We start from the raw sequence: 25,238 nt of genomic DNA on the forward strand, positions 1-25,238 counted from the left end.
TTGCTGCCTAGAGCTCTTGGAAGCCACTCCACAGCTACTGCTGACAAGCAAGAATGTGACATAGTCAGCAAATACTAGATGAGTGTATAAAAGTAGAAGCACTGACATCTTCCTGTGTTTTCAAGATGGTAAAACTCATATATATATATATATTTTTTTTTTTTTTTTTTGCTCACTAATACCACCTCTCTAGTTTACGTAAAAGGTGACTGGGTCAGAGGTGATGCAGCAGATTCAAATGCAGTGCATCTGCAGAGAAAAGCACTGCAGAACTACTTCTCCCTGACAGGTGTCAGCTACTTTTTATGTTGAAAGATGAAGTTATGAGACACTAGTTGTTATTAAACCAGTAACTGGAGCTTGGAACCGGTGAAATTACTGATATCTTCTGTAATTAGGTTGTCCCCCACTTTCTTGTTCATGTAGCACATTTCTGAACCATGAAAAGTTATAAGGACCCAAAAAACAGTTCTTTATTTTGATTTACAGGAAAACATGCTTTAAAGCAATGTGGGTGCTTGAGTAGACTCAGAAATAGGTGTAAACACCTTGTACAAGTATATTGGGTTTGCTTGACAAAGCTGGAGTGGATTCTGTGAGAAGCTGCTGGAAGTTTTCCCTGTGTCTGACAGAGGCAATGCCAGCCGGCTCCAAGATGGACCAGCTTGGGAAAAGTTGCTGCACAATGGGAGCCAGGAGAGAGGAGTGAGAATATGTGAGAGAAAGAGCTCTGCAGACATCCAGGCCAGGGAAGAAGGAGGGGGAGGAGATGCTTCAGGTGCCGGAGCAGAGATTCCTCTGCAGCCCATGAAGACCACAGTGAAGCAGCTGTGCCCCTCACCAGTGAAGGTCCATGGTGGAGCAGAGATCTGCCTGTGTAGGACCCCACATCAGAGCAAGTGGATGCCCAAAGGAGGCTGTGACCCTGTGGGAAGCCTGCACTGGAGCAGGCTCCTGGCAGGACCTGTGGACTTGTGGAGAGAGGAGCCCACACTGAAGGAGGTTTGATGGCAGGACTTGTGGCCCTGTGGGGGACCAACACTGGAGCAGCCTGTTCCTGAAGTATTGTACCCCATGGAAAGGGACCCATGCTGGAGCCGTTTGTGAAGAACTACAGCCTGTGAGAAGGACTCATAAGTTCGTGGAAGACTGTCTCCTGTAGGAGGAACCCTACACTGGAGGAGGAAAAGAGTATGAGGAAGCAGAGGCAACATGCGATGAACGGGCTGCCCAAGCCCTATTCCTCATCCCCCTGTGCCTCTGGTGGGGAGGAGGTAGAGAATTTGGGAGTATAGTTAAGCCTAGAAAGAAAGGAGGGGTGAGGGGAAGGTGTTTTTAAGATTTATTTTTATTTCTTATTATCCTACTCCGATTTGATTGGTAATAAATTAAATTATCTTTTTTCCCCAAGTCGGGTCTGTTTTGCCCATAGCAGTAATGGATGAGTGATCTCTCCCTGTCCTGATCTCAACCCATCAGTGTTGAGATATTTTCTCTCCCCTGTCCTGCTGAGGAGGGCAGTGATAGAGCAGCTTTGGTGAGACCCTGGCATCTAGCAAAGGTCAACCCACCACAACAAGCTGAATAAATTTGAGTACATTAAGGTGTTATATTGCATATTAATGAATAATGCTTCATTCTGGGTACTTTATTACAAGAGGGTCTTTATGAATTTGAAATAACTTTTGTGAAGGAAAAAACCATAGGAAGTAAAGAGACTGCCCCCTAGAAATCTGTGGGAACAGTGTTCTTTAGTTAGGGCTAATGGGCATCTAGGGATGACAGGGATGTTCTGCTGGCACAGCTATGTATGGAAGAAAATAGTTGTTCTCCTTTCTGGTATTTAAAAATAAAGCTATAGGAACTGTGCTATGAAAGAGCAAGGGCTCCACAAGCAGTCAGGAAGGGTGAGTGTTGTAAAAGAAAAGAAAACTGTGATTGAATTGAAGGATAAATTATGAAGGAAATTAAAATACATCGTCCACATGGATAGTTTGTTGCTTCAAGGAAATATGTGGGGGTTTTATAGTGGGTGCTGCCATATGAAATATAATTTGAACAATCTGTATATATTTTTCTCCATACTGCGACTTTTATATTTAGTACTTTCAGAAGTGCTCACTGTTTTAAACAGCCCCTCACAACCCAAACTGTATCAGAAGCTTAAGCCACAGCTTCCCTTTTACTTACCTGAGCCGTTACAATGTTCTGACCTTGGGCTGTGTGAAATAAAAAAAAATTTGACTTAATTGAGTCATAGGTCTGATCGTGTAATGAAATAAATAGAAAAATCTGCATTTCCATTCATGAGTTTATTTCCGGTCACATGTTCCATTCACAACATTGGAATTCATCAGAGGAAGAATTTAACACTGTAGCTTTCTACATGGCAGCATATGGCAGCATGTCTGTATGCACAAATCATTCACCACCAACAGCAAAAGCTGCTTGATGACTTGATTATACTCAAGTTCTCGGTAGAGAATTCTTGCTGTTGAATATCTGTTTTTCCAGCATGCTAGGTACAACTTCTGTTACTTCAGTTTGTGGAGTTTTTGACCTATAATTTGGAGAAGAAAGGAATTTAATTAGAACAAACTCTAGAAAGTTACCAGTGTTCAAGGTTTTTTTTTAATAATCTCTTGTAATTAAAAATGTCAGCTCGTTTTCCTTTTTTTTTGATAACCAAATTCATTTATATTTAGAGGTGTTGAAGGACAAAAGCTGTAGTTAATGTTCAAAGTGCTGTTCAGTTTTATGCCAGCAATGATGGTGGAACGATCAGGAGACAGTTGACAAAGCTCTTCCTCTCTAAATTGCAGATCCTAAAAATCTAAATCAGCTCATAGTAATATACGAGCTTGTGGTTTTGTAAGTAGACTCTTGACTATATTGAAATATTTTGTAAACTCCCTAGGTTATTGTAGTGTTTTATTGGTGACCTCGTGACCCAGAATAAATTCAATGCAAGGGGCTTTTAACTGCATCCCCTTCCCAGTTCAGAGGGATGTGCTGCTATTAAGTTATCACCGTAGTGGCAGACAAGAATGTCTATGTTGTGAAAATTAATTGCTTGTAAGCAAATGTTTTCAAAATGTGACACAATTTTCATAATGTATACTTTTTGTTACCATTATGGATTCGAGGAATGGTAATAGGCAGAGCTTGTGTAACGATTGCTTTCTAAAATATTTAAATTCTGTAGCTAATGTTACTTTACGTGGTCTTTCTCTGACAGGCCATTGTGACATGGATTACTCTTCTTTGTACTGATAATGTAAAAACCAAGCATTTAAAATAAAATACAGAATTGCTTCTGAATGTTTCCTTCTTTGAGGGGGCTGGATAAATGAAAATTAATGAGGTTAGGGAAATTTTGCTTCACGAAGTGACCACAAGTGATCAAGTAAATCAGGCTTTGTACAGTCTGTAAAGCATTATTTTAACAAGACTGTATTACATTTCTGTTGTGCCTTCCCTTGTTAAGGGTAATTAGAGAATATGTATGTTTTAATGAGAATAAAAGTTATATTAGAACCAAAAGCTCTTCTCCTAGTAGTCTTTGAGATTGTCATGTATAATATGAAGAAAATACTGTCTTTTACTGGCAAGTGTGTTTATTATTCTTCTTGTTAAGTACCTGGTACAAGCAGCATCTCTACTGTAAATAAAACGGCTTGTAAGAGAACTGCATTGAAATACACTGTGTAATAAATGTAAGCTTTTTTTTTTAAGGACTTAATAGAGAGAACATACAAGTTAGTGTTCTGAGTTGTAGTTTGCTACCGAAAGCATTTGAAATGTGGGAATATTTTTCAGGTATTAAGAAATGTTTGTTGGGAAGAGTAGTACAATTCTAAGCCTTCTTTAAATTGGACAGTTTCATAGGTCTTGCATCTGAAATCATCATTATAGTGTTTCTTTGGAAATATCTAACGTGTGTATTTGTACAGCTGAAACCTTGTCACAGGCTCTGTTCCTTAATCAGTAGCCATGTCCTGTGTGGTGGCAGGCCTTGTATCAAAGACTGTGAAATAGTTTTGCTGCTGAAAATCCTCCAGCATTACAAACCTGTAGCAAGAATAAGCAAGCCCACCCTAAACTGGTTTCCTTGGATGGCATGGCACAGAGATAGCAAAGGCATGTGTCTGCCTTTTTGTTTTTTCCTGCTCCTTTCAGGGAAGAATCCAGAGGATAGGTAGGACTGAAAGTTGCACCTGGAGAGTAGTACTTTGTATTTGAAATCTTGTTTCAAGGCCTGGATCCTGCTGGAAGCAGCAGTAGGTCCTGTTACAAACCCTAGACTTTCCAGAAGTTAAAAGGCAGGGAGCAAGTCTGCTGGAAATGACACGGCAAGGCAAGTTCCAGTAGTAAATAAGGATGTGCAGCAGGTGCGTTAAGCAGACATGGAAAACGAATGTGTGTCCTTTGTGGGAAGGTAATTGGGCATGGGGGCTTGGCAGGAGCTGGATCGGCTGAGGTGGAGCGACTGCCACAGGTTGATGGGCAGGTGATCCGGCAGCCTCCGCCCCGGCGGCACAGGAGGGCTGCCTAATATGCTGTGTGCCCTAAGGGCCTGGGGGAACACAGTTGGATTATTATGTTAATGCCTGAGCCTGCTGCCCTCTTCCTATCCCAGCTGGGCTCCCTGTTGTTAGGAACTGCTTTGCTCTGACAGTGGAGTAATATACTTCATGATTGAAAGGCCAAAGGGGCTCGCAAGAAAAAAGAGCAGGCCTGCACAGATATGTAAATGAAGGGGGGAAGGCTGTAGGAGGGTTTGTGTGTAGGTGTGGGTAGAAAGTTTATTAGGAAATGAGTAATATAAATCTGCTAATTGAATTGTTATTTACAAGTCCCATTTCCTGATTTGTTTCTTTGTGCATTACCCCCCTCTAATGCTGATGTACAGTGAATTCGAAGTGCTTACCAAAGCAGGCACTTAGGTTGATTTATTTCAGACAGAGGTGCTATAATACACTGGTACCAGTGTACAGTGCTGACAATGGTGTATTTTTCAGGACTTTGATTACTGTTTCGTGCTCTGCCACTATATTGCTACACTACAGCTTATAGCGGTGATATGATTCTTTTATATATTGTAGATAAGTATATCACTCTGAATTTTGTTGATACTTCTACAAGAGAGATACAGATTATAAGAATATATTTGTTATGGTATTAGAGCAAATTGAACTTTGATTCAACGAGATGATGGCGACGTTGTGATATTTTTCTGAGGTCTTTCCTGAAGTAGAATTGGCTAAACAGAGACTGGGTTTTAGAATGAATGTATGTGAGAGATGAAAATCTGTTCCATAAACAGGTATGGGGGTTTTTGATGTTTGCTGGGTTGTTTTTTTCTTTTTGATGATGATATGACCTGATATACTGAGTCTTTCTCTGCCTTTTATCAAGCTTCTATTAGTGGCAAAACTTGACTCGAAATACCAGCCAGACGTGATTTGTAACATGCTTATTTGTCTATTTTACTCCCCAAAGTACTGATCACAGACTAGTCAAAGAAATTGCTGTTAACCTAAATTAAACTTTTTAAAGTGAGACCTGTTTTTACAAAATGCAGCTAATGTGTCAGATATAAAGTTGTTTGATAAGTGATGTGCTTGTGCATTAGCTGGTACTTGCTTTTTGTTGAAGATGTTATTTCTGATTGCTTCTAGTGTTTGAGATGATTTTTTCTGCTCTTCCCATGTTTGCATATCCCAATTCTGCTCCTTGCCTTTGTGTTCACATTATTGCTACTCTGTATTGCTATTAAGAAGGTATGTCTCTCTTGGCATCAGTACCTCCTGCTGTGCAGCAAATTTGGCATCTCTCACACTTTTGACCTGGCAGTCGTGAATGCACTTCTTACACAGTATTGTCCACTTCTGTATCATAGGGCATCTTATGTTACTGAAGTACTACGTGGTGAAAACAACTCTGGGTCTTGATTGCTTCTGCACACTTAATTTGGTCTGACTGTGCAGATACAAGATGTTCTGGGCATGGCAGAGACAATTTTGCTTCTATAACCCTTGCCTTGTTGGGTGCCCATGGTGAATAACCATCACAGCACGGGTAGCAGCAGTGTCTGCGTTCTGCTGGAGCCTTTGTACTTCAAACAAAATTATTGATTTCTTTGTCAAGTTCTCCTTGAAGTTCTTTGTGGGCAAATCAGAACACGTTGTCCTTATCTTGACAGTTTATCAGTAAGGTGAGAAGATAGTTTGAACCACAAAATGCTGGAAAACAGGTGCATTGTTATAAAGTAAGTGCTTTCTTGTTGAAGGAGTGCTTTTTCAAAAATTTCATTTTTATTTTTCTTTCACTTAGTATATCTGCACATATTCTTTAGTAACTGCTCTAGGAGTAGGAAACTTGGGCTACAAACTATTTCAAATTGGGAAAGCTTCCATTTTCTTTTTTTTTATTCCCCCTGAATATGCAATTTGTAGAAATGTTTCCACTTTCTCTCAGGAAAATCTGTATGTAAACATTTTGTTTCAGGTCAGGTTAACCTGGGTCAGTTTTGCAAACAAATCATTTTCACTCAGTCCACAGTTTTCAGTGTAACTTAGGTGCTCCCTGGCTGTATCTTCTCAATGCATTGTAAGAGTTTAGTAACAGTGCTGCATTGTGGACCAGCTGAAAAGCTTTGTGTGGCAACAATCACATCTTCTGCAAGGCATGGGAGAAATTCAGCTGAAAGCAGCAAAATACCAAGATGAAATGGTTAAAAGGAAAATTTCAAACATGAGGTGAAAAGTGGTGATTCTAGAGGCAGGGACAACTTAGGTTTAAAGTAGATGTTTCAATACTGGAATATTCCTTATGCTGGGTATTCCAATTTCCAGCCAACTGTGGATGCCAATGAAAAGGTCAGTGTACAGTGCCACAAAGTACACGGTTGACGTGAACAGCAAGTTTGTGACTTTTGGTGGTAAAATAAGCTAATAAGCTTGTGCATTTTGTGGTCTTAACAACCAGCACAGCTTTTGGTGAGCGTGAATAGAATTCTACACATGAAACCTATAGATTTTAATGTTTTCTCTCCACCTTTTCTTTAGAGAAGTAATGGCTATATAGCATTCTGCCCCATTAGAATAAAGTAAATTACTTCAAGGAAGTAATAAAAATACCTTGAGTTGCTATATATTTTATATATTTGTTTACATAATGAATATATACATATATGAATGAAAATTCCAAAGAACAGTTTCAGCATTTTTGTAGTTCATGATGTACTCCTGCAGATGGCCAAACAGCTGTGAAACCAAGTCCCTAGACTTGATTGGCATTAATCCTTGCACTGTATAGAGGACTAGCCTCCTCCATCCTACCCCCTTTGGGGATCCACTTGGAAAATGGGGACAACTAACTGATTAGAATTTAGAGATGTTTGGGGCATGTTTCAAAAGAAGGGTGGTGGTAAATACTGACATTGTAATTAATTTGTTTTCAGAGGAAGAAAGCTTGGACCTTCAGTTGTTACTCATCCACTGCTGAATTCCTTAGGCATATTTTAGGGATATGTAATATATAAAGATGCACATTTAGGCACTTTCTCACTCTGTGTATGTGTAAGTTCCGGTTATATGAATTGCTAATATAGAGGATGAAAGTAAGTGAGCAGCATTTAAAAGAATGCAGTTGCATGCATCAAAATTGTTCCTTTTTCACCTTCAGGCAGTGGCTGTTATGCTGGTCTCTTTCATATAGTGTATAACTTTTCTTTCACTCCTCTTTCTACCTCTGCCACAATATTGCAGCGTGCAGAGATTTGCCTGGGCTCATAAAAAGGGAATTTCCAGTACCATATAATACTGGCTTAATGTAAAGCCTAATCTTTGGGCTAGGTTAAAAAAAAAAAAAAAGAGATTAAAAAAAAAGGAAAAAAGAAATTGTTCTTCTTTGAGATATGGACAGAGATGTGTTGATGAGATAAAATCTCCTTATCTTTTCACTGTGACCTGTGATTCTGACATGAGCTCCAGAGCTAATTTTTATTTTACAAATGCTTGAGCTAGGCTTCCCACGCACCTGGCTTGCACTACTGTTATACTTCTCATCTCCTGGCATTGCACAACAAATGGTGAAGACGTTACCAGTGGCAGTTGTGACAGTGACTTTCATAACAATGCTACTCTGAGCTGGTTTTGATGGCAGAGCAGTTAAAATGTCTGGTTCTGCTACTAACTGCCCAGAAAGCAATATGACAGTGGGATATTTATAGAAAAATACTGGTGCAGGCACAGCCTTACAGTTAATGCAAAGGGCACCTTTTAAAAAGTGGCCTTGTGCTTTCATTTCACTTCAAAAGGGAAGTAATACTCTTTGGAGTTGTGGGATGCATTGTTTAACTAGACCTCTAATCATGTTATGGATGATGTGTCTCCAGGAGAATCAGGGGACAAGACCTTTAAGTGTTTTTATCACAGCTTAAGATCTCAGAAAATGTGAACTTAAATAAAAGTATGTTTGGGAGGTTGTTATTGCTCTGTATCCTTTTGAGGATACCTTCCACAGTAATTTTTTTTTTTTTTTTTTTTTAGAGAGAAAGTCACTTACAGTTATGAAGTGTTTGACCATAGGAGAGGAACAAGTTGGCAGTACTTGTATAGCACCATTCAGCTGAGCCTCCTTTATTAAATCATTGTTCAGCAGTCCATTTGTTCTGGTGCAAGAGCCAGTGTCTTCACTGCTGAGGTAATAAACCTGGAGTCTCTAAGAAATGCATGATGTCCATGAGGTTTGTGGGTAGTTTTCCTACCAAAGTGTCAGTGTCTGGTTAGATTCTTTCCTTTTTGCCCTCTAGTCATGTTCCACAACCCAAATGTATGGCTTGCTGAGGCTTGTACTTTAGAATATGTAGGTAGAAGGGGGAATTTACCTTGTTTTCCCCTGTTTAGGAAAATGATGGAAATGGACTTCACATTTGGGGAAAAATACAAAAATTTTGGCTGTATGCCTTCCCAGGAACTCAGAGATTTCTGGCATGTCAGAACTGTATGAATTCCGTGGAGGAGTAGGTCAGATGCTGGAGCATGGTTTTTATGTGCATAGGTACCGGTATGAGAAAGCATGTGTTGTATCAAGTCTGCCAGCTTTAAATTGCTGCTTGTGAGAATGTTTACGCTGGCACTGGGCACTAATCTTAATGTTTGCATTTATAATTTTTAAGTAGAGGAGAAAAAGGAGGAACTGACTCTGTTTATTCATGCTGGTATTCAAAAGTGCACTGTAGATGCTCAGGTTGCTGGCCTATTGGGGTGTGTGATGTTGGAACCAACAGTGGAAGGCACTGTGTCTTGTGAGTGTGATTTTGTGTTTTTGTACTGCAGCTGGATGGGGGGACAGGAACATCAGCTTCAGGGTACTGCTGGGCTTGGGGTATGGCTGGTGAAGGACTGTCACACAAGGACAAGGTGAGAGTATTGGTGGCTGTCTCTGCTTACAGCCCTTCTCATCATCAAAAGGAAATGGACCGTGGTTGATTGAAAAAAGTTATCTCTTTTCCCCTTGGCATCCTGAAGGAATAAATGAGAGTTTGCAAAACTTGTGTTGCCTACATTTGTGTTTCTGAATATAGCCTGCATAGGCCTTTACCCCTGCTAAGTCTTTTGAGCATTGCACAAGTTTTGTATGCTACACAGCCACATAAGCGTCTGGTATGGGTAGATCTGTGCCATTTAGGATAAAGCAAAGAAACTATGAACAAAAGCAACAGCACTGAACAGCTGGTGATCTGGGCTAGTCAGGCACAGTGCATTATGTCCCATGAATCACCTCGTCTCTTCTGTACCTGAGACCAAATCTTGGCTCTTTCAATGTGAAAATGGACATTCCAACACTTAAGAGGTTCTTTCTTCTTGGCTTCGTTCTTGTGATCTTTCTGATACCGATAACAAAGACTTTTGTTTTCATTCAGCTCAGTTATATAAGTAATTTCAAGTAAAATGATCCAGCCATACAAAGCAACAAAGTGTTGCTTTCCAACCTTTGTTCAACATGCATTTTCTGTTACTAATCTCTATATTAGTATTGGTGGAAATTTGTAGCGACACGTAAATGTTCCTGAGATCTGAATGTGACTCATCTTTTCCATTTGAATTGTTAGCAAATGTTTGCACTCTAGTTTTACTCTCTGAAAAAAAAAAAGAATGTGTATACTTTCCTAGTTCTTAGTCTTCATCTCCTACTGCCTCTGAGTGAGAAATACCATGCTGACACTCCAGAATTCCCTGGAGTTATTCCAGTTGCTCTCAGTAGAGAGAAGGTACCATTTCTGACCAAAGGAAGGCAAGCCAGGGTAGTTTTCTTTCTCTGTCTCAATATTGCTGGCACTGTCGGTGAAACAGAGAAATCCTTCAATGGAAAGCACCACTAAATAAACTAAATAAGTGTGTTCAAAAAGCTTTTCTTTTGACATCCCCTTGATAGATGTTTTTGTATTTATGAATATTATTACCAACAGGCAGTGATGGGTATGAGGAACTACAAAAATGGGGTAGTGAAAGGCTGATTTTCAACAGAAAGAACTTGGCTAGTAAGGCGTAGGAGGCAATAACTCTCTGCCAGTGGAGGCTCCAACTTGTTTCCATGCACTGCTTGTGTCAGAATTCTGTTCCTGGCTGAAGCAGCATGAACTTCTACTCAGGCCATGGCAACATCTGCCAGCCCCGAACAAATCCGTAGCGTGCGCAGCTTTGGGTGGCTCAACGAGCTTTTTAGAGGGCATCATTCTCTGGATGATGTTCCCCTGCTGAAATGCAAACAATGTATTAGTTATTCTGTTTTTATCTTCTGGTGCCTTTTCTGTGCCATTTCCATAAAACTGATGGTTACTGAACATGGTTGAAATACGGAAATGTTTTCGTTTTGTCAGCACAGCTCTAGAGGTGAGTTGGGAATTAGGTGATATCTTTTTCCCAGTCAACAAATTGTGTTGGGCCACGGGTGACATGGTAATGGATAAAATCATAATCCCCTCCATGCTTTGATCATTTTTTTTGTTGGTGTTTTGGAAGTTCCTTGGTTGGTGGGTGTAGGTTTTTTGTGTGTGTGGTGTGGATTTTGTCATAGTTTTGTTTTTTAAGAGGATAAGGTTATTTACATTTGTATGCCACTAAAATAAGTCAATATTTTTATAAGAGACTTTCTGAACATCAGCTTACATTTTTTTATAAAATTTATTTGGAGTCAAAATTCAGTTGTTATCAAAATCTGGGAGTTTTTGGTTGTTTTGTGGGGTTTTTCTTGGTTTTGTTGGGTTTTGGAGGGATTGGTTTTTTGTGGTTTTGGTTTGGGATGTGTATGATTGGTTGTTGGTTTGGGGTTTTTTTGGTGGGTTTGTGTTTTTTTTTCTTTTTTGGTTTGGTTTGGTTTGTTTTAAATGAAATACCGCTGTTGAGGTGCCCTATCACATATACACATGGGCCAGATTCATGTGTAAGATGCATACTTCAACTTCTGCTGAATTCAATAAGGAGCGTATATACATCTCCAAGAGTCAAAACTAGACCCTATTTGTTTCTCAAAGATGATGTTGGATTGTTAAAAAGGCATGTGCTTTGCCTTTGAGGGGACAATTGGGCAGCTAGAGATTTTGTTGAGCAGTTAACACTGCCTCTTTCATTTTTGCCATGCTGTAGCAGGATTTTTATATGCATTTTAACAGTTATTTAAGAGTCCCAATATGCTTAGAAAGGAATCTGAATATATGTGCCTTTTTTAAAGCTGCATCATAACTAGGTTATTCCATCAATACAGTGGAATGACTGGGAGCTGCAGTTGGAACAATATGTAAAAATACAGCTTGTAAAAGATTTCCTTTATTAACTGTCATCATCCACAGAATATATGTTCAAATAAACGTTGTGTAATAACTAAATTTGAGATTAATAGGCCCCTTAAGAAACAGCGAAGTCATTCAGGATAGTCAGTGAAAAATAGCCTGTAAGACTGTAACATGCACATATTGTCCTGCTTACATGCTCTCTCTGGTGTCATTCCCATTTATCAATGTCGGCAGGCTCTGTTCTCATTAAAACACTCTTGCACAAAAGCAACTTAATTTTCTTAAGAGAAGAGGACACCTGATTCAATTTAGTGCTCGAAACCAGGAACTTGAATATATATATATTTTTTTTCCCTGTCTGAACTCAGATGAATAGTTATGAACAGCAACACAGATTAAACCTTATTAGGTATATTTATATTCTGTTTGCAGTAACAGTGCTGTGGCAAATAGCTTTCTACAGAGCTGTAACATCTTATTATTGGAAACAGCAGTTAAGACATGAGCTGTGGTAACACTCACATGAGATTTTATTTTTAAATAGGAGATTGAAGGAGTTGTTTAAAGGGACTCTGCCAACTCATTCAAGCTACTGCTGATGTCCTGCCTTCTTCTTCCACCTTCTTGAACTACACTGATCTCTTTGGGTAGATAAAATTTCTGTTTCTGTACTGTTCAGTCAAACCATTTCCATCATTTTCTTAGGTTTGTTCTTGCTTTTCTTTCTTGCTTTTCTTTCTTGCTTTTCTTTCTTGCTTTTCTTTCTTGCTTTTCTTTCTTGCTTTTCTTTCTTGCTTTTCTTTCTTGCTTTTCTTTCTTGCTTTTCTTTCTTGCTTTTCTTTCTTGCTTTTCTTTCTTGCTTTTCTTTCTTGCTTTTCTTTCTTGCTTTTCTTTCTTGCTTTTCTTTCTTGCTTTTCTTTCTTGCTTTTCTTTCTTGCTTTTCTTTCTTGCTTTTCTTTCTTGCTTTTCTTTCTTGCTTTTCTTTCTTGCTTTTCTTTCTTGCTTTTCTTTCTTGCTTTTCTTTCTTCTCCCTGTCAAATATGAGAAGTAGTTGCATTAAATTTTACAATAATTAGCTTCATTACTCTGCCTCTTTGGCCTTGGCCCTGAAATAACCTTTCCATAGAGCAGGGACCATTCAGGGCCAGATAGACCCTACTGTCCATAGCATGTGCTCCCCCAACCATGGGGTTCCTGGGGGGAAGTGTGGGGACAGTTGTCTCCCTAAAGGCTGCCAGGTGACGCTCTAGAACCAAATGTTTTAGTGGTAAAGCAATATATACATATTGGCAGAAAAGTCTTTTACTTCTTTTAATATGGTCCACATACAAAGCTATGAGGGAGGCACTGTTGTTTCTCTGTACTCTGCAGCAGAGGAAATTCCAGTTGAGTATCAACTCAACAATTTCATTCAAATCCTGCTGATAATGATAAAATGTTGGGGTTTGACCCAGGTATTCCAAATGCTGCCAGTGTATATTTTCTTTAAAGTAGTCAGGCTGCATTATTATCAAAAGATATTCTAGTCTAATAAATTCCAAGATATTTTAGTTTGATACTAAGTAAAAGGCAAAGGAACAGAGTTCAGAATGTATTCTGTATTTAATGCTATCAAAACCTAGACATGCTTGTTTGATTTGCTGTCCAGTCACATGTGTGTACTTCTGCTGCATTTGGGTACACAGCTGAGGGGAAGTGCTCAGCCTCTTGGTTGTGGCTTTGCCTTTTTTTCATCTCTTCCTGGCCGTTGTTGCTGTGGGGACTGTCTTGGATCTTTTTGCTGTCACTGTTACAAATCTTAACAGTGTTTTCCATACATATGTATTCCAGGATAAGATGAGAGAGAGGGCTGAAGCTTTGTGTTAGACCTGGGTGTGAGAGAAGGAAAGTTGCTGCCAAGTACTGCCAGAAGTGTCCTTCAGAGGTGGCCTGGTCACTTCCTACTTGGAAGTGCTCCAGGAAGTGACAGCCAGTCCTTTCTGGAAATAGACACCATGAGAATGTGTGGGTGGCACTGGGCTTGAGAAAACAGAGTTGACTGAAATTGTACCTGCCTAATGATAAGTAAGTTTGTTGTTTAGTGGAGCTAGTTGTGTACTACTGTAAGCTCAAGTGGGGCTGTACATGCTCTTCTGCACTTGCCCTGTTAGGAATACTGGCACTGACTCCCAGCCACGCCTCTGAGTTGATAAAAGCTTGAATAATTTGTCGAGTTATTAGTACTGCTGCTTTTGAATGCGATCTGACCTTACATTTCAATACATGGCTGTGCGTTTACCTTTTGAAAGGATCTTGCTATTGATTTTGTAAAGAACTCTCCCTCTTATTAGTGGTAACTGCAGTGAATGGTTTGCAAACATATGCAAATCTGAACTTGGAGTATTATAAAGACACGTAAATGTTTTCATGTTTCATTGTTTCATTTAAGCAGACTGCAGATAACCTGATATCTGTTGAAGCACAAAAAGAGCAAACACTAAAAAAAAAGTTTACAATAATAGTGACTAATAAATGTTTCAAATAGAAAATTAAGAGCTTGGCTGTATCATGTGTCAGCATTAATGTTTACTTGTATCATCCCTCTAAGGATTTTAGAGTGCTTTTTAAAGAGTGAATTAATTTTGACAATGCCCTGTGAGGTATGTATCCCTCTTGATAGAAGGGAGTTGGAAGCACAAAAGTGTTTAAATTCTACAGGGTCGTGCTACTAGGTATGTTTAATTACAAATTGGAGCAGTTGATTCAGTTTACTACCAGTTTGTTTAAGCTGAACCAGAATCACAGATATAAGCCCCAGGTTTGTGATTATGAGAAAAATTTACTTCTAAGTTTATTTTGCAGGGGAAATGTTCATAAAGAGAACTGCAGATAGAGTACATGATGTGTTAAGTCCACCCTCACTGAGCCAAATAAATGGCTATAGCTTATTTTGCAGTCTTCCTGATTTTTTTTTTCTTTTCTTTTGCCTGTAATGAGCACTTAATCATCTGCTATGGATAATTTCTGACACTTTAGAGAAAAGGAATTAGAAATTGCAAACTAGTTTACCCCTGAACCAGTCATGAACTTTTGCACATGACTGGCTGAATAACTGAAGCATAAAATTTGTCCAAGGTTGTTGTCTTAGTATGTGTTACATGCTTGAGAATACTTAAAAATTCCAGAAATATTCTAGATGGATCAGGAAGGAAGAAAGAAAAAGGTTGATGATGGCCAAAATATCACCATCTCGTATCACCACTGTAGAACCATCTAGTATCTCTCCTTAACACCTTTCCAGGTACAGAAATTCTCCTGGAAGTGGAATCGCAGCCTGTTTTAAGTAAAAAATGTCATCTCTCTAGATGTATCTCAAATCAGGATTGGTAGCCATGCTCTAGGTTTGTGTGGATGATTGTAATGTGTCTCTGCCTTGCTACATGAAAGTATCAGCTGCACAGCTTCAAATACAGGTAGAAAATCCTGATTTAATTCACACTTGTTGAAGAATTGTTGTTTAAACTACTCACTCTTCCTTAAAGCTATGATCTCTGGCAAGAGAAGCTGTTTGGACTTGTGCCTCTTTTTTTTATGTTCAAAAAAGAAATGCTGATGAGAAGGAAGTGTTAAAATATGTTACTGTAGTTTACAACTGTCAACTATGATGTTTTATTTAGCTGTATCTATTCAGATGCTCCCTCCGCAACATGGGGTGCCATATGCCATTGTCCCTGTCAGTAAGCAAGTCAGCGAAGGTTTCCCAGTCTGCATTTGTTTTTGTATTTGGGCCACTGAGGAGCCGTGGTCCAGTGCCATCTTTTATTGATAGGGCCAACAGAGGAGGAATCTAATGAAATTATCAAAGCTTTGAATTAATTATGAACTTGAATAAGAAAACTAAGCTCTCTAGAGCCAAGGATCTCATTACCCATTCATTTTCATTGCATCCTCTTATGGAGCAGAAGGCAGGTTCAGCTACGGCTCCTACCCTGATTTTGGACTTTATTCAAACTTGCTAAACTCACTAGCATCCACTTGTTATTAATCTGTGGCTGGAAGTGTCCAGGGTGATTAATTTGACTCTGCTCTAAGTCGGCACGTAAATGGTACATTTCCCTCCTCCCTTTCCTCTTATCTTTGCTATGTGGCTTTTCATCATCAGACTGGCTGCCATACAAGAGTTTCTGTTCTTTCTTGGTAATTGGGGAAAGCTATGCAAGACTCAAGTTTTAACTTCCTGGAATTTAATGAATTCGTATTAAGAAATAATACTGCTACCATATATTTCCTGGATATTTAGGTAAGCACAAACACTTATAAAGTCAGTATCAAAATTGTTTATTTTCTTATTTTAAAAGACTCTAGTGTTAAAAAGTAGTGACATTTTGGCCTCAGAAATATGGGGTCATTGCGGTTGTGGGTTTTTTTGTTGGGTTTTTTGGTGTTTCTATTTTAAATTTGTCGGTCAAAGTACAAAAACTTCTCTATCTCTGTGAATACTTTAATGATGAACTATTAAATTAGTTTGTTTGCCTCATTAAGATTGTTAAAAGTGTATGAAAATGCAGCATTTTAGTTCAATCAGATTATGCTTATTTCAATCAATATGTCAACATATAAAAATGTTCCTGGCAAATTAGAGCAAAAGCAGTGAGACCAAGCTTCTCTGTAATATTCTTAGTTCTTGTGGATATTCCTCTTCAGTCTATCAGCAAGGATTTTCTTCTCCTCCTGCTTTTGTCCATTTCAGCACATTATTTATGAATGCATAAACTAGAACCTATCAGTCTTCATAAGTTACAGGCCACTGGCAATTTTTTAAGCAGTGGCTAACTGCCTAATGGTCTCTGTGTGTGTGTATTTGGAGAATCTGATAGCTTGTTGGGCGGGGGAATAACATTTTGTTCTTGTACTGTAGCTATTTTACCAGTGGTGATATTTATCTTTTTTTTTTTTTTTTATTCTTCAGGCAGCTGCTATATTTAATTCCGCTTTTGGAAGTTTTTTGGTAAGTAATACAGTATTTACAGAAGTGCTTTAATAGTCTTATTTTAACAGTATTATTGGTGTGTTTGTATTTTTCTCACATGGTTGTTGGTGGAATTCTACCATTCAAATGGCAAAAAAAATTTGAAACATCTTTCAGTTTATGTCACCATGCCATTAAATACAGATATTACAATTTCTTTTCTTGAGAAAAGTAGTGAATAAATTGTCTCTGCTCATGGTAAATTAATAATGTGTAAACACATCTTAATTTTCTCCTTAATGGGTTAACAGTATCTATTATTATGCAGATGTTTCAGACATGGGCATCAATATATTGATTTTTCTAATAAGGCCCATCAAATACTCATTATTTTCTATCAAGAGGCCATGGATTTTGAAAAGAAAACATGACCCAGCTGATCAGAGAGTAGATGCTAATTTACTCAGTGACTTGTCATTTGTTTAGCATATTTTACTGTCAGTGGAGCTACTCAGTGTCTCTGAGGAACACACTAAAATAGCTGGATATGGGAAAGCAATCAATCCAGCTGGAAATATAGCTGTTTCTTTAAAAAGCGAAAGCAGTACTTGCGGTCCTCATGGTCTACAAACATTTAGGAAGGACACTGTAAAGAACACTAAATGTATCTATGAAGAAAGAAAGAATAGATTTCTTTTATTGATGTGTTGTTTAGAGAGATACTCATGAATATTAAATAAAAAATTATTTTATATGTTGGCAAGCTACTATGATTGATTTTTTAATTTATTTAGGCAGCTAATAATTGAATTTGTTCTTATTTACTAAAATTTACACGTTTAGAAGTGTCTGTTTGGGATTCCAGTCTTGTGTCCCTAGAAGGAGGATTGTGATGTATAAAATGAATAATGACAAAAGAATTCAAATTAGGAGATTAAAATCAAAACTGCAAGTACAAAATAACTAATTTTTTTTTTTTAATGAAAAATTGGCATTTAGGATTTTAAGTATGAAAAGCTGTACTGCCAAGAGAGAAAGTCATGTGATATTTTGAAGTTATTGTACTGCTGCTTTTTTGAGGAACCAGGTTAAATTTAGGAGGGTGGATGTAAGTTTTTTTTGGTATAGGTGACCATTCACATTTTTAAAATATCAATTCCCAAGTACTTGTCCTTTTTGTCACCTATAATCTCCTCCTCCAGTGGGAAGAAGGCTTTTTCTGCCTCAAACTGTGGAATCCCAGTGTTGGAGCAGCTCTTGAGTCTGTGTGTGTGCGTGATATTTTCCCTCGTTGCTTGGCATGAGCTCCAGTTTCTCTGCTGTCCTTGGCTTTCAGTTCAAGAGGTTTGCGTGAATACCCAAAGGCTCAGTTCAGCTGACATTTAGGAGATGCCTTTTGACTTAAAAAAAGAGTGTAGGCTGCACTGCATCTGACTACAGTACTGGCTCCTAGTAAAGCAACAGAGATAGGTTTTTAATTTCAAGTACCTGTTTTTAGCTCTTTGAAGAAATCTCAGTGAAAGAAGCTGAGCTAGTTCATGTGTTCATGCAATACTTCTGATTTTGATCTTAGTTCACAATTATTAGAAAGTTCTGCTTACATGTAATTACCTCACTTCACTTTTCATTCACTTCATATCTTTTTGGAAGTCCTGCGTTTGGAAAGCAGCATTACAGTAAACATTCTTCTTAAAAAAATTTCCAGGCAAGACTTTTCAAAAATATGAAATATCAGATAGAATGAAACCACAGTACTGGCTCATCTTTTTCTAGTTTCTGATTTTTTAAAAATAAAATTGTACAGACACTGGCCACCATTAAGTTACAAATATGTCTGCACACTTAAATGCTTGTTGTGGTATTCTAGTTTGAAATCATGGTTATGTAGGGAATATGTATTTATGACAGAAAACAGATCACAAATATGTTTACTGAAGGCTTTGTTCTTAGAAACTTTTTCAACTACGAAAGGATAAACCTTATGACTGAAAATGCAATGAGACTGTAATAAGTAGTCAGAGTTGTTTATCAGTTTCACAGTGCTGTAGGTCTACATGGCCTTTAATTGAGTGGCTCCAGATGTGGAACACTAGCATGTGGTCACTTACAAAGTAAGTTTTCTGTTGAAAAACTGGCAAAGCATTAAAAATATATGTGTGTGTGTGCCTGTGTATGTACATACACACACACTGGTTTGAAGTCAAAAGTGTTCTATAAAATGTAAAAATAATTGGCTTGTTTCTGAGGAGATAACAGAAAGTCCTAGTTGTGGTGGTGGTGTTGAAAATCCATCAGTTTATATTGGTACCTAACTTAGGTTCACCACCTGTAGCCAAACCCTTGTTTCTTACATCTGTAATTCATGATGAATCTAAATCACATTTGCATTTTTTCAACCAGTGTCTGATGATGAGCAGCATGTGGATAGGCTTAGATGCAGTTATATAGCTTTGTGACCATACCCTTACAGTTATACGTGTCCTGGAGAGAATTTGGAAGGCTGTGATCCTGGCAAGGCTGAACTATTTCTTATGTTCCTGTTTACAATGTGTAGCACACGGACAGGTTGCTGCACTTGGGGGCAGCCCTGACAAAGCCAGGTAGTGTATTGTCTGTTTTCAGACTATGCCCTGTGGGGCAGTGCCTGTGTATGACAGTGTGAAAGAGGCTGATTTAAAGGGGCTGAAAGATGTGCTATGCTGTTTACTCTTCCTGCCCCCCCTGCCCCCTTTTTTTTTTTCCCCTTAAGAGTAGGAAATGGTCCTTGAGAAGTTAAATTGAGTTGTAGAACAAAATGTCTGCAGGAAAAGACTCAGCATAATGTTACAATTATACTGGGATGAACTTATTCAGATGAAATGGCACACATTGTGATATGCAAAATGTAGAAATGCCAAATATGTCTTAATGAGCAGAAATACACTTAGATTAAGCATCTGGAGGTGTTTTCACCAGTACAGAGATTTACAAAAACTACCAACCAACCCTAAATTAATTCCTTTTAAACTCCACCAAAGCCCATATTCATATAAATATGCAGACAAAACAATGCATGGAATGATACTGTACATATTTATTTTATTGACTTAGCTTAATAATGTCCCAGGTCTAATTAAAACACAGTGTTTGAATGAACTAATTGTTACAGAAAAGTGTTTTTATATAGCTAGATTAGTAATAACTAACGATAGATGAATTCAATTTACATAAATTTCAGCCAAGAGAATATTTAGACTCATACCGCAGAGGATTGCTTGGAGTTGGGTAGTTAATATCATTATCTCCTCCCCTCGTTTAAACAGTTTGGTTTACAATAATTGTGTAACATAATAAGTGATTTCAGCTTTTCCTCTTAATGATGTTTTAATAAAATCTGATAGAGTTTTACTAATACTGGCTGGCTGGTTATCACAAGGTTGCACACAAATGCGTGCTTAGATCTGCTGAGATAGAGAGCACTGAGGTAACTGCTTCCATTTGTAGGAGAGGATGCTTTTGCACCTAAAAGCTAAAGAAATTACCTGGGATGTTAAGTATAAGTCTGCTGAGATTCTTAACATTGTGTGCATTATCATGCTTCCTAAGCATTTCTGTTCTGCTTCTAAAAGATAAAAACAAATGCTTGTTATTGTCCAAACCACAGAGCAATAGGCAGGAGACTGCAAAACATGCTGTGCTGATGGTTGTTCCGTGGTGTTTGCCTGAGTGGCAGCAACTGTGACTTTGTTCACCAAGGCGTAACCTGTCATTGAGGCTGTTCTTGCATTGAAGTGGAGCTGCTTTCTTGGTTGAGAGCTACTATGAGTTTGTAGTGACAATACGATGCCAGGTGCATGGAGGAAGGAGAGGACCTGAAGTCCAGAACAGTATGTCCTCACAAAATGCTCTGCACTACTAGACTAGACTAGTCTTGTCTAATCTCTTTCTACCTGTCGTTAATCTCCTTTTTCCTTGAGACAGCGGGCTTGGAAATCTATGAGAATATCCAGCTTGTGATGTGAGTCAGTGTTATCTGATTCTTTGGTGCCTTGAGGTTACAAACAGTAAGTGTGAAAGGAACAGCCATCAGTTTGACCTTAAGCAAAGAACTGTAACCAAGATCTAAAGGTCTGTGGTGACAGGAAATCAAGAGGAGAAGAGAGGATTTGGGGGACTTGCTCTGGTGACCATTGCACTCCTGAGCAAACAGCACAAAGGGCAGCTGAAAAATCAAAGTGTTGGTTGAAACTTCCTCCAGTGCTGTCTTGGGTTAGCTTTGCTTTCGCTGTTGAAATATATTAGATGAAATAAGGTATGTGTCCAGCCTATATTAACTCAGTCTGAAGGGAGAAACCTGTTTCAGGTGCCCATCATTCCATTAATCTCCTTTGTCCAAACTAAGTATATGTGGGTTTGTTCTTTTATCTTACTGTGTTTCAAAGAGGATAGAGCTGATTCATATTGTTAAAAAACCTCAATTTTTGGAGCAGCCACGTGGCTAATCAGATCAAGGCTAGTGTTTTTATTTACCTTGTCTTCCAAATGAAAGCTAAAGCAAGCAGAGAATAGGAATGTTAGCTTCTCACATATACACAAAGCTTAGTCAGTTAATGAAAATGTATGGAATTCTTATCTAGTCTGCTTTAGCAGGCATAATGATTTACACAGCCTGACAGCACTAGTGCAGCAAGTAAATGCATTAGTCATAGTGTCCATTTTTCTTGCAAATTTGTGACACAGATTTAATTATGGGAATGACCAGCAACTTACAAATCTAATTTTGGTAGGCTGAGCCAACTTTTTTATTTTAATAACAATGGATTTTTTAGCAATGATTTCATTACTATTTAAAGAAATCCAACCATATGGAAATAACCAATTGGCTGAATTTATTTACTTTATTTTACCTTAATGGATGTTGAATGGCTTAGGTTTTGTTTTTTTTTTTTTTTTTTTTATTATCACTTTTTTATTTTAGATATTTCAAGGATAAATATTCTTATCTGATTTAATTATTTCTAGCACAAACATTGTAAATATTATTCTAAAATCAGGCAAATGTTTGTATACCCCTTTGTTACCTCTTAATTGTGTCTTTGCAGTAGGAAAAGGGGCAGAACAGTCATCTGGGATTCCCTTTTTACTGTGCTAGCTGTTTACAAGAAAATATTGCCAGGAAGTCTGTTCACAACAGGTGCTGAATTCTAAATTCAGTCTTGTTTAATTTCAAAGTGGAGCTGCTTTATGGTGTGCCACCTCACTCTTGGAAGTGGTCTCCTCTTCCTCCGTGAAGCAGTATAGTGGTGCTGCTGGTCTGTGCTCTGAATTTGTTTTGGGTAGTTCTCAAAGTCCTGAGCAAGTTCTCCCTTAATCAGCCACTTGGGAAGCCACCTCATCCTTGAAGGATGGGTTTTTGCCTGAGTGGGAGTGGCACATCTCAGCAGGAGCAAGCCTTTGGACCAGATATTATGAACCTGGCTGGGATAGTTTATATTCCATGGAATTTAAATAATCTTGGGAGCCACTTGTGTTGCCTTACTGTAACTTTTTCTTATTTTGTGGCTGATGCTTGGTTCTCTCGTCATTATTTAACATCCTCATTCTGATTTCTGCATCTCGATCCTAAATCTCAGTCTAAGGTTGGGCATTGTTGTCTGTTTACTTTTCAAAACACAAAGGCCTTGTGTACTTGTGCTTCCAGTTTGTAGCATGCTTGGTTTAATACCTGAGTTTGAATTAGTTTGTAGTATTTTGGTGCAAGCAAGGGAGAGTAACAAAGCTCACTGTGGAAGAGACCCCTTAGCATGAGCTTAAAAAAAGACCTTGACACGGATACTTGTTTTGCCAGGCATGTGCACCTATCCCAATATTTGTTCATGGATCTTCTCTCTCTTTCTCTAAGCCAAATTGACAGAGTGGGTGGCAGTTAGAATAAGATACAGAATTTTTTGCTAAGTAAACAAAACCTTGCTTGTCTATGAGGAATGCTGAACGCCTTTAAAATTAAAAAAAAAAACAAAACCAAAAAACAGAGTAAGTGTAAAAGTGTGACACTCAAAGAGAAGTAAATGAGATCTTGCTCTCAAGGGATTGAGAGAAATTGGGTAGGGAGGATAACTGGAAATCTGAGTATTGTAACACCTACTGTGTGATCTCTCTGCCACAGTCGATTTGAAAAGACCAATTAAGTCAGTAGGGATTTACACGGTCAGCCAGAGCAGACTGAGAGCCAGTAAACAAATAACAACACTGCTGGTGGTTTTCTTTGAAATGTTAGGGAGAAGGAGGCTAGGTAACAGTAACCAGGAGGAAAGAAAATGTGCTGTCAGGTACTCAAAAAAGTGTGTCCTCTAGAAGGCCGGTGATTAGTCCCTGAATTTTTTTTCCAGTGGCTAAGAGGAAAATGCATTGAAATCTACATAGTAACAAAAAATAAAACCATTAGCTGTCGAATATATATAAATTATGTGGGCTGTAGCTGGGCTTAGGGCTTTCTTAGTTTTCCCATTAGCTTTTGCTGCTGATCATTTAATTCATCTTGCTTGGTCTTATGGGACCAAGCAGCCAGTTCTGCCAAAAAAAGTTTGTTTAAAGGTAGCAATAAGTAGGCCATTAAATGTATCTCGTCGTATTATCTTTGCAGCCCAAAAATAATGAATTACTATGTCCCTAAAGATAAATATATTTGGGTATGCTGCTTTTTCCACTTTTCTGCTTTTTCCACTTCCCCTTATGACAACTGTCAGTAAATAGAATTTTTTTCTTGCACCTACTTTTTGGGTCAGCAACCCCATCTGGTGCTCTTGCTTGACGTGGTACTTGGTGATAGTTTTCCGGAAAGTACATTGAATCCTAACTCATCATTGCTGTTTTTATGGATTAACAGGCTGTTAGGGTAAGAAAGAGCTGAGGGTGTATGTGCCAGTGGCATTTCTTGAGTTAGTAAAACAAGCAGCAAAAGTAGAAGTTGCTGGAGGAAATTTGGAGGCAGAATTCAGGGTGTTAGTTGCAATTTGAAAAGAGAGAGTGAGAACTGAAGCAACTTTATTCTTCCAGTCTGTTTGTCACCTGTGAATTGCAAAGTACAAGGGAGCGAAGTTTCAGGAGCTGAGACTGGGTACTCAAAGTACCTTAAATTTTATGATCTGGCACTTTTCTTCTGATCACAGTGTGGGGAAACTGGAAATGAAAGTGCCTATGTGACTATGGTACAGTCATCTCGTTAATTGAGATTGAATACTGGAAATTTATAACAAGCTTGATTCCATTTTAAATGAAAGCTTATGAATTACAGAACCAAAAGAGATTTACATTTTGGTAACTATCATTTGGAGAACATCTAGAGAAGGAAATATAAGTGTTTAATATTAAATAATCAGATATTAAATTTGTTGGATTAGTATGTAAATCAAATCTGTGCTGATACACAGTTTTAGCATAAAATCAGTTTGTTGTCTAAGATTACTTATGTCATAATTACCAAAAATCATGGTCCTCTTTACTGTGAAAATATAATATTTTTGTCAAAAGAATATACTTGTTTTGGGCTATTTTTTCTGGTTCTACTTACTGTTGTTAATGGTCATGACTTAAAAAAACCCACCAACAATTGCCCCAGGGTGGAACTTGTGTGCAGATCATAAAGTTGAAAGATTCTAGTACTAGTTTGTGATGTTTTCTTGTCTTCTGTTTTGCAACAGTTTCCTGTGTTTTCCCTCCAAATCAGAGAAACTGAAGTTAACAGGAAGAAATGTCACTTGTTCTTTTATAAAGTGAGATCAGGATGTCTGACCTGTAGTTAGATCACTGAACCTTGTGTCATGGAACGGTGTCATATCACTTGAAATTAGTTTTAAAAAAGGTTTACATCGAAATGCTGCTTTGTTTGGTTCTGACAAATACTTGGAGATATATTTGTGCGCCTTGTTTAAAAAGGTGAAAATTTACACTGCGAAACTTTGAACAATTTATTTGTAAAACAAGATTTAAAGTTCTTGCAAGTACTTAGTTTTGTCTGTGGGAACTAAATGTTTGACTTTATCGGTCCTTTATGTTAGGGAGGTTGGTGCATGAAGGAGAAATTGAGAAGGGAGGCAGTATGAAAGACAATTTGCTTTTTATTTTGCCCTCTCTGTAGTATCTTTTAATACTGGAAGATGCATTCCTCTGCATTTCTCTAGGGTTGTGGTTGTACACAAACATGTAGTCATTTGGCCTGATTTAAGGGTAAATGTTCCCTGCAGACAGATTTGGAAATGCACAAAATATATAATTTTCTCCCTCACTTTTAAAAAATTCATCAAAAGGAAATGAAAATGTTTTTAGAATCTGCTGTTAATGTTCTCCCCCAAAGTTTTAGCTGCTGACTGAAAGGGAACGATGTTCTTTCCTCTGTGCTGCAGCTTTTAGTCACCTGCATGAGAAAAATGTGTGTTGAGGTGAGCGGGAGGTGGGGGGGGTGGGAGGGTGGGGGGAACTGAGGAGAAATCATCCATTCCTTGACATAAGGAT

General features: G+C 38.2%; 1 protein-coding gene across 6 annotated transcripts in view; it reads left to right on the forward strand.

Annotated features, from left to right (window-relative positions):
- Positions 1-25,238, forward strand: part of SLC10A7 (solute carrier family 10 member 7) — a 147,967-nt gene that overhangs the window by 32,880 nt on the left and 89,849 nt on the right. For 4 of the 6 annotated variants that reach the window (XM_039391062.1, XM_027721094.2, XM_039391063.1 and 1 more), the window contains one exon: positions 16,749-16,787. In XM_039391062.1, coding sequence (XP_039246996.1) covers positions 16,749-16,787 — 39 coding nt within the window. Of the gene's footprint in view, positions 1-8,555; positions 8,710-13,630; positions 13,682-16,748; positions 16,788-25,238 lie in introns of those variants that run through there. The other 2 variants (XR_003540727.2, XM_039391064.1) reach the window with 2 other exon arrangements.

The sequence above is a fragment of the Pipra filicauda genome, unplaced genomic scaffold (assembly GCF_003945595.2).
Source record: "Pipra filicauda isolate LSUMZ 115617 unplaced genomic scaffold, ASM394559v2 scaffold8_size5757611_pilon, whole genome shotgun sequence".
NCBI lineage: Eukaryota > Metazoa > Chordata > Aves > Passeriformes > Pipridae > Pipra > Pipra filicauda.